At 41.3% G+C, this 13,488-nt stretch overlaps 1 protein-coding gene across 1 annotated transcript; it reads left to right on the top strand.

The window, feature by feature from the left end:
• Positions 1-5,405: 5,405 nt before the first annotated feature.
• Positions 5,406-6,298, top strand: LOC122118854 (cytochrome c oxidase subunit 8C, mitochondrial). Its single transcript, XM_042692819.1, has 2 exons — positions 5,406-5,516; positions 6,206-6,298. Exons 1-2 carry the CDS (start codon positions 5,406-5,408, stop codon positions 6,296-6,298), a joined length of 204 nt encoding a protein of 67 aa, XP_042548753.1.
• Positions 6,299-13,488: the final 7,190 nt, after the last annotated feature.

The raw sequence follows: 13,488 nt of genomic DNA, 5'->3' as shown, positions 1-13,488 counted from the left end.
ACTTTACAACAATTAGAGATAAAAATCTCAGAGGGGGGGGGTTGCTGACTTTCAACCTTGATCTTCAGAGCTCAGCTTCCGGAGTAGCTAGGATTATAGACTTGAGCTACCAGTGCTTAGCTAGATTCTCTTTCTCAAGATTCTTTATAATAATGTACCAGGGCTTTTATTGAATCTTCTAATATTCTGATGTGCTTGCAATTCAGAAGTGTGTTACTGAAGTTACCAGTTACATAACTTGAATGTTTTCCTCACCTTTGCAACTCCTCTCCTCACTGCTTGTGTTTCTGAGTTTCTCTGTCATTGAGGTCATGCAATTATGAAGACAGACACAAATAGAGACAAAGAGAGGCACTTCATTCCTCCAAGACCTCTGGTTCAGGAACAGAAATTAGATGTGCTTTTCTAGAGAGGAGACAATTCAAGATATCTGGGCTTGTGGTAGTACAGTGTTCATTATATAATTTTTCTAGAACCCTACCTAACACCAGATTATTTAGAGAATGAACACTCATAAAATCACCTTAAAAAAAGAGGTAAGTGGGTGAGAGTGTCTTTCTTATTCATGGTTACATAGAGCTAAAGCTCTAATTATGTCCTTTTATGTAACTGCCAAAGTAAGGCCTTGCCTTATGGGTCACTGGGAATGCATTGAATCCAGGCCCACTTAGCTCTTTATTAAAAACTGCAGAGGTCTGAGTTAACAGTTGTAGTCTTTTGTGACTTGGTGAAAACAATGGAGGAAGGTTGGTTGTTCTGGTAATTTGAGCAGCTAAGAGAGTTATCTCCCAGGATGGGGGTGGGCGTCAGGAAGGCTTAACTGTGTTGTGGTTGAATCTGGTTGTGGATTTACTGACACTGGCAAAAGTAATTTAAGACTTTTGTCACAGAGAAACACTTAAAAATGCTTGATTCTACACTCTGATCAAACTTCACAGGATAAGGATGAATTCCTCCAGGCTTGTCTGTTATTAAGCTCATTAGCAGTTCAGTATTTTTTTTTTATTTTTGTGGTGATGCTGGTGCTTGTCAGCTCGGGCTGGCCCCAAACTCCTGGGATCAAGTGATCATTCAGCCTCCCAAGTAACTAGGACTACAGTGCATTAGCACTATGCCTGCACTACACTAGTATTTTTACTTTCTTTTTCAAATTAAAAATGGGACAATATACCCGAGTTAAAAAAGAAGTTACTAGTAGACTATTAAGACTCTTCTCATTTGCAAGTGATAGCAACTCAGCTCTAGAAGGGCTTGGAACAAGAAGGGACATTGATAAAAGAAAGGCTCCTTGACTCACTCTCCAATTCCCACCCAATCTAAAGCTCTTGTGTTCATGACAAGAAGAATCCAAGAGAGCTGATCACCAGTGGCTCACACCTGTAATCCTAGCTACTCAAGTGGCTAAGAACTGAGGACCAGGGTTTGAAGCCAGCAGGGGCAGGAAAGTCTATGAGACTCTTATCTCTAATAACTATCACACCCTCCCTCCAAAAAAAAAAAAAAAAGAGCCAGAAGTGGAGCTGTGGCTTAAGTGGTAGAGAAGTGGTAGAGTGTTAGCCTTGGGCAAAAGAAGCTTAGGGACATCACCCAGGCCAAGTTCAAGCCTTAGGACCAGCACCAAACAAACAAACAAGAAACAATTTCAAAGAGATCCAGGGGTAAGACTCATAAGGTAAGGAGCCAACAAAGATGTATCAATAAAGCAGAATAAAACAGGGAGAAGTAAGGAGAAGTACCACCTGACATATGCTGAGCCCTTTAATGAGTGGTTTTCATCCTAAGCTGGAGTTTTCAGTTTAAACTCCCCTAAATAAATGGTGACCTGGCAACCCAAAACATGTTAAGACAAATGCTTCTGAAGAAACTCAGTCATCTTGTGGGTTGGCAGAGCAGCAGCTGGAAGACTAGAGTTCAATCCTACTGTTGACAAGGAAATAAACTGCTGGTTGAGATATTCATCCCACAGACATAGAATATGCAGTCCGTACTTTCATAGTGAAGAGACATTAGTCATTATATGTAAACCGAATATGTTCCCTCAAAATTCACATATTGAAGTCCTAGCCCTCCAGTGTAATATTTGGAAGTGAGGCCCTTGGGAAGTTATATAAGTTTCCTTATAGAAGAAGGTTTGGGGCTGGAGATGGACCTCCATGGTGGAGGATGTGTAGTATGTATTAGGTTCTGCTATTTATTTATTTCAAATAGTTGTACAAAGGAGTTTCAGTTTATAGGTACAATGCATGTTGATCAGACACTCCTTCTATCATCCCACCTCCCACTCATCTTGGGTTTTATACCCAATATCACAAGAAAACAAAACAAAACAGAAAACCCTACCTCTTCTACCTTGTGAGGGCACAGTGAGAAGACAGCTGTCTTCAGCCAGGAAACAGGTCCTCACCAGACTTGGAATCTGCTGGCACCTTAATTTTGGACTTCCTAGTGATATAGGGAAGTAGTAGGAATAGCTGTAGCAAGCAACCTGAAAACAATAAAACAGACAGGCTTTCAGTTTGCGATGCTGCATATCTGTAATCCTAGCTAAAATAGAGGCATAGATAGGAGGATCACAGCCCAAGGACAGCCTCATGTCAAAAGTGTGGGATATATCTGAAAAGATGGCTAAAGCAAAAAAGGTATTGGAGGGCAGATGTGAATGGACCAGTATCTGTCTAGTGAGTATAAAGCCTTGAGGTTGAAGCCTACTACCACCACCAAAAACAAATAAGTAAACAAGACAACAAAAACCCCTTCTCTATGATGAGAGGCAAGCAATTACTTTTCTTGTGGCAAACAGATAGACAGAGAACTAAAGGCAGACAGGTTAAGATAACCAACTGACCAGGTACCTGTAACTCATACTTGTAACCCTAGCTACTAGGAAGCTGAGATCTGAAGACTGAAGTTAAAAACCAGCCCAGGCAGGAATGTCCATGAGACTCTTATCTCCAATTAACCACCAAAAGGCTGGAAGTAGAGAGAGCCAGCCTTGAGTGAAAAAGCTCAGGGACAGTACCACAGGCCTTGAGTTTAAGGTCCAGTACTGGTACACACACACACACACACACACACACACACACACACACACACACACAAAATCACCAAGACAGCAACAAGTCTGATGGAGGACATCATTGGCTTCATTGTAGACTTCTGGGTAGTGAGATTTCTGCTGAGAAAAGTTATAACACAAGTTTGGACCCATTTTGAACTATGTGCAAAGTGATGCTTATGTAAAGTCCCCTCCCTTTCCTAGAAAAAAAGCACAATTCCCAGAAAGGGCATGAATATTCAAACATTCCCCATAAAATGAAATGTACATCTTGTTCATGGCTGCTCTGCCTGTGGAATAGCCTGCTATACTTTTTTTTTACTGTAATATACTTTCACTTTTTGTGCACTTCCGTAGTGCTTGTCTTGTTTCTGAGAGTTTTGGTTGGGTCTTCTTTTTTTTGTTGTTGTTGTTGGTCGTGGGGCTTGAACTCTGGGCTTAGGCGCTGTCCCTGTGCTTTTCAGCTCAAGGCGAGCACTCTACCACTTAAGCCACAGCGCCACTTCTGGTTTTCTAGTGGTTTATTGGAGATAAGAGTCTCATAGACATTCCTGCCCTGGCTGGCTTTGAACCGTGATCCTCAGATCTCAGCCTCCTGAGTAGCAAAGATCACAGGTGTGAGCCACCCACACCTGGCTAGGGTCTTCAATTCTTGTATTCCTATGAGAGATGATTTCAAGCAAAACATGAAACATAGTGATAAAGCGACATTTATTAAGAGAAGGAATAATATGCACCTATACAAGAGAGTGAATCACTTAAGAGAGGAGATAATAAAATTTCTAAACAATGTTGAGCAGTAAAACTATCTTTTCTTTTCTTTTCTTTTTTTTTGGATAACCAAGTCATGGCTCTCAACCACCAAGTTTCCTGATTCTCTGCCTAGCCCTTATATTAGTCCTGGTTTCTATCCTACATGAAACAAAGCATTCACCTGGTCAGTGACATCAGCCTACACAACAGTGAGAAATAAATTTATTTATAAGCCACTCAGTCTATGGTATTCTAACAGCCTGAATGGATTTAGATAGTAATAGGAAAGAACCTGAATAATTCATCTCATTGCTTATATTCATAAACATGAAGGGACAACTAACCAATAGTTTTAAAACAGTTGAATAAAAAACCATCAGAGGTGAAATCAACAAAGAGAATTCACCCTACAGGAAACACAGAGTGCTCATGGAACAGAGACAAACTTTTAAAAAATAAGTTCACATTAACATGCTGAGAGTATTTTACAAATGCACAGAAAAATATTTGTAAAATATTAACAGGTGTGGGGCTGGGAAGGTGGCTCAGTGGTAGAATGCTTGCCTTGCATGCATGAGGCCCTGGGTTCGAATCCTCAGTACCACATAAGTACTGTGGCTCAAGTGGTAGAACTTCTGGAGAAACTTCACAAGACTAAAGACAAAAAGAAACTCATCCAAACTGCAAAAAAGAAAAAAAAAGTAGCTGCATTAAAAGAATGACAAATACATTAACAGTACACTTCTTTCTAGCTGACTTGTTGCATGGTAATGAGTCAGATAATGGTGGCTCATGTCCATCTGCAAATTCTAATCAGAAGTCTGAGATCTGAGGATAGATGTTTGAGGCCAGCCTTAGTAGAAAAGTCTGTGAGATTTTTATGGCCAATTAACCAACACAAACACACACACACACACACACACACACACACACACGACTGAAAGCATGGCTCAATTGGTAGGGTGTTTGTCTAGCAAGCATGAGCAATGGTTTCAATCTTCCGGTACTAAGAAAACTCTTTATAGAGCTGGTGGTATAGCTTATTGGAAGAGCACTTGCCTAATACAAATGAGATCCAGGGTTTGGGTCCCAGTACCATAAACAAGATACAACAAAACCTCCCCGAACAAAGCAAACTTGAAAGAATGAAACTACGGAAATATCTACAGAAAACTAACTCACATTCGAGACTAGAGTATAAGTAATATGAGCCGTTAATGACGAGTGGTATCTCTATAGGTGGGGAGGAAGATAAAGGAAACGGAGTCTGTCACCCAACAAGAGACCTCGAATTAGGGCAAGAGCTGAGAAGCTGGAGTTCCGGCGGCGGAGGTGGGAAACGAACTTCGAGGGAGCGAAGTCATACACCGGAGGTGGAGCTGAGTGCTGCACGCTGAGGGGAAGGGGCGGGACAAAGGGGCAGCACTGAGCGGAGGGGCGTGGCGTAGGGCAGTGACACGCAGGCATTTGCAGTTGCCGCGCATGCGCAGCCCAACTGTCACGTGCCGGTTGGAGCGCCTTCTGCTACCGGGCCTTGCTTGCTTCGCCTCACTCCGTGTGCGTGTCCGTGTCCGGTGTCTCGGTGTTTTGGTTCGCCATGTCTCACCTGTCGCTGCTCGGTTCTTCCCTCCTTCGCCACCGCGTAGTCCTGCTTGGTCGACGCCTGGCCAGTTCGGAGCCTCGGCACCAGAATGAAATAACGGCTGGGGTGAGGCCAGGCCTACCTGCCAGGACGGCGGGGCAGAGCCGGCGGGAAGCGCGAGGCTGAGGCCGAATTTAGGGGGAGGGGGTGGGGAGACAGCTTGGCTGCTGTGGGGGAGCCAGTGAGGTCCTAGAGTTGTGAGGGTTGGGAGGAGGTTCTCTGGTGGCGCCACCCCACCGGAGGCTCAGGCTTGGGTTCTTGTGGGGGCGCCTGTCCTGGTGTCTGGGTGGATGACTGCAGGCGTGGACCAGGCCCGGGACTTTTTTTGTGTGGTGACCCAGGGTGGATAGAGCATTGTTCATTGAAGAGTTTACCACCTTTGAACCGTCTTTTCATTGCCAAGACCTGATATTGCCTCTAAAATGGTAGAATCGCTGGGCAACATTAAAGTTCCCGAGTATAGAGAGCATAGAGGTCTGAACCTGGCACTCTCGGAAGTAAGTTTTCTTTAAAAATTTAATGACATCGTCTATGAATTGAATTCCAGTACTCTGTTTCTATGACAACTGCCAAAATCCACAAATCATCTGAAGCCCTCATCCCCACCTTGGAAGGGTATTGAAAACCTAGGGCCTTGTAGAGGTTCACGCTCTGCCACCGGATAATGTACACCTTAGCCCTTAAGCAGTTTTTGTTAGGCAGTGAATCACTAGTTGAATCCATAATCATTTAACGAAGTTTTTCATCTTTTCCAGGAACAGGCTATTGGACTTCTGGTGTTTTTTACCTCCTGTTTAATCCCTGCGGCATATATACTTAGCAAACTGGAATATTACAAAGAAGTGTAGATGGAAGAAGTTGAGCACCATTTTGTCCCAAAGAGCTTTCAGAAAAGGCTGTGGCTTCTTAAATTAACAATGGAGTCTACTGTGAACTTTGAATTTCATAGCCATATGATTATGGCAAATATTTTGGGCTTTTGAGTAAAGCATACTTTGTAGGTCCATTGTCAAAACCTTGTTTCTGCTTAAGTATTAAATAAAATTGAAACACTTATGCTTTGCATATGTTTGATCACATATTTATTCTTGTCAGTGCCTTGAACATACAAGGCAAATGGTCTACCACTTTAGTTGTATCCTCAGCCTTTAATAGATTGTTTTCTAAATATAGAAAACTGATGAAATTTTGGTGATGAAAAATATAATAGGAACTACTATGAAAGGTCAGACATAGGAATTTGGAGTGACACCAGGTAATATTTTGTAGGAGTAAATGTTTATATCTAATAACAACTTTAAAAGATTAGATGTATAGCTGTATAAGTAGTAGTTATAAATTTAGCTAAGTGAGTTTTGTGATTTATTAGTATTGCTACTTCATTATTTGCTGTGAGAAATATAACTCCCCACTTAACCTGGGGATTGAATTTATGGGTACTGACATGCTTAAGCAAGCTGTCTGTCACTAAGCTCCAGCCTCATATCAGTTTGTGTTTGCTTCTTTAAATTCTTAACATTCCAGGATTTGGTAAGTAAGTAAATGTGAACTTTGTACCTCTAATTTATGATTTTGTTAGTATTTTGGTTATCTTAACAGGTTTGATACAAGGTTGCTATAGTTGGCTTATATTTTTGGATCAAGTACTTGTTGGGTCTTCACTAGTAGACTGAAAAGAAGGGATTTAACTCTAAAAGAAGTTTTCACTCTTAGGGGAAGTCACTGTTTTTCTTAGAGCCTTCAGTTGATTGAAGGAAGCGGGATCTGTTTTAGCCTCCTTATTTAAATGTTCATCTCACTTGTCCCAGAAACAGCCAAAATACTGGCTGTACCACAGCCTGGCCACTTTGAAGTATATAATCCTCGTAGTTGGGTAAAAATATGTAATAAGTGTCTTAGCAATTTTTTTTTTGGTCGGTCATGGGGCTTGAACTCTGGGCTTGGGCGCTGTCCCTCAGCTCTTCAGCTCAAGGAGGGTGCTCTACCACTTGAGCCATAGCACCACTTCTGGTTTTCGAGTGGTTTATTGGAGATAAGAGTCTCACGGATTTTCCTGCCTGGGCTGGCTTTGAAACCGCAATCCTCAGATTTCAGCCTCCTGAGTAGCTAGGATTACAGGCGTGAGCCACGGGCACCGGCTTGTCTTAGCAATTTATCAAGATCTACCTTGCCTCTGCACAGGTGACAAACTTCCTTTTAGGCCCTTTAAATGAAATCTGGTGACAAACTTCTTTTAGGCCCTTTAAATGAAATCTGGCCCATCAGAGTTAACCCAGTCTTTTAGTCTTTCACATCCAACAAAACCTTACTACTTTTGCTTCATTTTCCCCGCTCTGATTCTGATGGATTTGTATTTTCTAATGACTACCTCCACATAATGGCAAAAGATTGTTTACCTTTGTCCTGGCTAAGGAAGAATAGTGGATGTTCTGTCTATAGAACTGTTCTGATCCATTTATTTGACACTCCCTTATTGAGTAATCTCATGCATTAATACTGTGTGTTGGGAAGTGGTAGCTCATTTTGTTGTAATGTTCTCTCACTGCTTAATTTCACATGCATGAAGGTGTTACGTTTAAGGTACAATTGATTTTTTTTTTGTTATTTGAGGAGGTTATGTTCTATAAAGTTGTTGTGAACATTGAATTATTTAATACTGAACTATTACTCCAACCAGAAGTATAGGATTGAGTTCCTGTGAGCCTCTGGTAACAATTAATTTTTTCTTTTGTGGTAGTAGAGTTTGAATTCAGGGCCTTGTGCTTGTCAAGCAAGTGCTCTCAGCTCTTCCTCCAGCCCTATTTGAGATAGGGTCTAATTTTTTTTTTTTTGTCATGTGGCTTGAACTCTGGGCCTGAGCGCTGCTCTTCAGTTCTTCAGCTCAAGGTGAACACTCTACCACTTAAGCTACAGGGCCACTTCCGGTTTTCTGGTGGTTTTTATTGGAGATAAGAGTTTCATGGACTTTCCTGCCCGGGCTGGCTTTGAACCATGATCTTCAGATCTCAGCCTCCTGAGTAGCTAGGATTACAGGTGTGAGCCACCAGTGCCCGGCAATAGGGTCTAATTCTATGCCTTGGTAGGCCTAGACCATCTCCTATTTGGTTTCTCCTTGTTGCTGGCATAAATGATGTGTCACTCACCCAGTGTTGGGCAAGAGAAAGCGGTGATAACATTTTTGATAACTTCTTAATATATAGCTTGTTTTAGCATCAGGTAACCATACTTGTGAATCATTTCTTCACAGATTTTCAGCTTTAATTACTTTTGAAAGGGTTAGGACAAGTGATTGATATGGAATTTGACAACATTCCCTGAATAGTTTTCTTCAAAACTGTTTTTGGGTTCCTTGTTGCCTGGACAAGCTTTGTCCCAGTAAATGTTTCTTTGTTACTGGGATGAGATGTTGTCCTGTTTGGCCTGATTTCACTTTGGAGGTCAGCAACAGGTCAGGTGGGAGTCAAGGCTAAACTTAGGCAGCAAAGAGTTCTAGAAAGAATTGCCCTGAAGCTGAGCATACCTGGAGTCTATTGAGTTTTTGTGTTGTTAGAATTAAGAATGCATAAGCACAAAGCCTATGAAGGACTAGCATTATTAAAGTTTTAACTTCAAGGACACCAGTAAAGTGTTTTCCTAAGCTTTGCATCAGAGAAAGCTTACATACTTGAAGGAACATAATTTAATATATAATAGAACCAGCAGTTACAGCTCTACATACTTTTATTCAGATATGTAGGGCCCTAAATATTAGATCATTTAAAATTTTATTTGATTTGCTAATTAAGATGTACAAGCAATTACTTTCATAGAACATTTTTTTAACTCAGTTATAGGGCTTGAACTCTGGGTCTGGGCGCTGTCCTTGAGCTCTTCAGCTCAAGGAAAGCGCTCTACCACGTGAGCCACAGCGCTACTTCGGTTTTCTGGTTCCTGTTTGAGCTGGCTTTGAACTGCAATCCTCAGATCTCAGGCTCCTGAGTAGATAGAATTACATGCGTAAGCCATCGGTACCTGGCTTTTAAACTTTTTATGTAGTAATAACTTATAAAAAACACACTTGTTAATAAACCAAATATTAGGAAGTAATTGAACCCAAACTGTATTTATGTCAGAATGAAACAGATTAAGCTCCTTATTTCAACAGCCACCATACTTGAAGGCTCTCTGAGCAAGTGTTCATTTAGGCAGGCAAGATGGCTGCCTGAGTTTTGAAAAGGACAGTTTTTTCTTTAGTCCAGAGCTGAGAGTTAATTCCCAAATGCCCTCATTTTAGTTAGACCCAATTGAGATAATTTTTATAAAAAGGGACAATAGTTTTAATGTATTAACTTTGTACTAGTTTAAGAACCATCCTAAATATATTTACACACACAACATTCAAATTTTAAATTCAGGGCTGGGAAGGTGGCTCAGTGGTAGAGTGCTTGTCTTGCATGCATGAAGCCCTGGGTTCAATTCCTCAGCACCACATAAGCAGAAAAAAAAAAGAGCCGGAAGTGGTGCTATGGCTCAAGTGGTAGCACGCTAGCCTTGAGCTGAAGAGCTGAGGGACAGCGCCTAGGTCCACAGTTCAGGCCCCACGACCGGATCCTCCCCCCCCCCAAAAAAAAAAATTCAGTGTTCCAAGACAAACTTGCATAAAAATGAAAATCAGCCATAATAATTAGTTGCTTTCGGGGCTGGGAAGGTGGCTCAGTGGTAGAGTGCTTGCCTTGCATGCATGAGGCCCTGGGTTCGATTTCTCAGCACCACATAAGCAAAAGAAAAAAGCCGGAAGTGGCACTGTGGCTCAAGTGGTAGAGCGTTAGCCTTGAGCTGAAGAGCTGAGGGACAGCGCCCAGGCCTAGAGTTCAGGCCCCATGACCGGACCCCCCCAAAAATAATAATAGTTGCTTTCTGAAATTCCAGGGTCAAGTGAAGTTTTAGCCCAAAGTTTGATAGACTAATGTACAAAAAATACCTATGGATAAGTTTATTAATTTAGGGTACTCACATATACTTTTAGCTATAGGTTAATTATGCTTATATCTGGGGGTTACAAGATGGTGAGGACTTTCCTGCCATCCTGCTGTCAGAGCCATCATGGTGGAGGTGCCCTTTGTGGAGTTTGTCGGCTGGAGGTAACCACAAAAATTTTCCAAATAGCGTTTAGAATGGGATATATAAGACCTGTTACACACAACATATAAAAATAAATAAGACATTTCCACATTTTTCTTGTTTGTGTCACTAGATACTAAAGGCAGTAGAAACAATTTAAGATGCTTTCTCAAACTAAGCACTATTTTAATTTCTGATATCCTGGAGAATGAAATGAAACAAATGGAACTTTTTCTTCACTGGGACTTTAATAAGCACAAAAATGTCTGTGGAGAGCAAAAGACTTTTCCTCAGGGCAGAGTGTTGAGTGACCAATCTATCCAGAAAATTAGGACAGTCGAAACACGGGATGGGAGGTTTTCAGAGAAATAATTTAATTTCTTGGGAGGAGCCATTGGACTTTTGTGGACTTTTAAACATAGACATTATGTGTTCATTCAAACCTGGTATGTGATGGAGATAGGTCAGAGTTATCCACATCAGAAGGAGTTAAGTGGATGTCCTCCAGGGATTGGAAGTAGGAGAAGGAATGGAAAGATATCTATGAGGAATTGGAAAAGGGAGAGAGCTGTGGGGAAGGGCAATGTCTTGGAAAAGAGGAGGGCTAGAAAAGAGTCTGGATCATGCATGTGGGCAGAGAGCTGGGGATCAGCCAGAATGCCAAAAGAATTTAAATGAATTTTAGAGGAACCTTAGCAGGAAAAAAAATCAAGTTGTAAAATTGTCAAGAGTGTTACTCTGAAAAACATGAGAGTATTATTCTGAGGCTAGACTTCTCAATTTGATATTTTGCAAAGCAGCTACAAAAAAAAGTGATTTTTTTTCCTCTCAAATGTTTGAGTATAAAATTTAGCCTAGTGGTGGAGAATTAGGAGACTTAGCCTAAGGATGAGTCTGAGAATGGAAGTAGTTTGTCCCAGTTTGGGGGAAGAATTTCTGGCTGGCACCCTAAGTCTTTTTTGGGAATCTTCCTGGGAGAAAAGGTCCCAGCATCTGGAGGAATAGGGTGTTGTCTTTTTTTTTTTGGGGGGGGGGGGGCTGAACTCTGGGCCTGGGCGCTGTCCCTCAGCTCTTCAGCTCAAGGCTAGCACTCTACCACTTGAGCCACAGCGCCACTTTCGGCTTTTTTCTTTTTGCTTATGTGGTGCTGAGGAATCGAACCCAGGGCCTCATACATGCAAGGCAAGCGCTCTACCACTGAGCCACCTTCCCAGCCCCATAGGGTGTTGTCTTTGATGGATGTCTTCTCATTAGAGGGACTCTACAAATTGGGCTGCAATCCAAGGGTGAGAGGAACTCCAGAGGGTCACTGAAGTTTGAGCTAACTCCCATGTATGAAGTCAGGACATGCAGTCCTGACTATAGGCCTTCCCAGAGAAGGGAAGGGGCAAAGAACAAGGGTGATTCACTACTGACACTGAGACTCACTCCACAGGGCAGAGATTATGTCATCCCATGAACCAATATAAGTATTTGAAAGTAAAAGTGTCAGGGGAGAGGTAGAGTTCACACCTGTGTTGGAAGTGGGGGCTTGAAATGGAAAAGAGCTTGCAGGCTCTTCAGCTTTATGAACTTAAGGTAGTTAGACTCTTTTTTTCAATTTCTTTTGGTATATGATTTTACCAGAAAGTAGCTCTGCACAGAGACTCAAAATTTCAAGGGAAGTAGATGGTTCCGTGAAGGAATCAGTATAAGTCTCAGTTCGTTTACTACTAAGAGTAATGGGTTCAAGACACTTAAAAGGTATCTTTAGCTTTCATCAAGGAGCCTCCCAGGACAGAGACCTGCAGTTGTATCCAAATCCAAATGCAACACTACTGAAGATCTGAAAAGGAATTCTTCCAGTTTTCCTTGTGAAGGCCACCAAATTGTGGAATTTGAAGCCTTGGGTTGGTAACTATGTGAAGAATAGAAACATATATTAGGATGCCTGTACAAGAGAGACACTGCAGACAGCAAGGCAACAGAATTACAGTGTCTCTCTTCCATTCTTTTTATGGGTGTATGTGTGCCTGATGTGAGGCTTGAACTCAGGGACTGAACATCATCCTTGACTCTATCACTTGAGCCACAGCTCCAGGTCCTGTTTTTTTTTTTTTTGGTAGTTAATTCTGGCTTCAAACCACAATCCCCAGATCTCTGCCTCCTGAGTAGCTAGGATTACAGGAATGAGCTACCCACTATCTTCCATTCTTTTAAAAAAATAAAAGAAAAAAAAACATGTTTTGGGGAGTCTTTTCAGTTTCCACTTATTTATTTTTTAACTAACTGAAATTGTGTGTGTGTGTGTGTGTGTGCTGATACTGGGCTTGAACTCAGGGTCTGGGCAATGTCCTTGAGCTTTTGTGCTCAAGACTAGTGCTCTGCCACTTAAGCCACAGCTCCACTTCCAGTGTTTTTGGTGGTTAATTGGAAATAAGATTCTCATAGACTTTTCTGTCAGGCTGGCTTTGAACCATGATCCTCAGGTCTTGGGCTCCTGAGTAGCTAGGATTAGAGGCATGAACTACCAGTACCTGGCTGAAATGTTCCTTTCCCTGTCATATCCAAGTATATGCCTAGATCTCAGAGATAATTTTCAATCCTTCCTCTCTTTTTTAAAAACTCTGTATTTGAAATAGTATCTATATGATATCATACACACAATTTCCTCCCCTCAGTTTGATCTATTATTTGTTTTTTCTCCCTTCATTTTGATTTATTTTATTTTTTTGCTTATAGAAACAACTTTACAAACACATAGAAGATTATATATGGTATATATACTATATAAGACATGGTCTATATAAATATATTTACATATATATAATAGAGCAACTTGAATTTGTCTGGCATTTATTTTCTTTTAAAAATGAATATAGTAAAATTACAAGCAACACTTTAAGTGTTGAATTGGAATGTTTTACCTTTTAGAGGGAACAGTATAAATAACTTTATC

This window comes from Dipodomys spectabilis, unplaced genomic scaffold (assembly GCF_019054845.1).
Source record: "Dipodomys spectabilis isolate Male_0828 unplaced genomic scaffold, ASM1905484v1 ptg000157l, whole genome shotgun sequence".
NCBI classification, from domain to species: domain Eukaryota; kingdom Metazoa; phylum Chordata; class Mammalia; order Rodentia; family Heteromyidae; genus Dipodomys; species Dipodomys spectabilis.
Note: the sequence above shows the minus strand (reverse complement) of the source record. Positions and strands in the feature narration are given on the sequence as shown.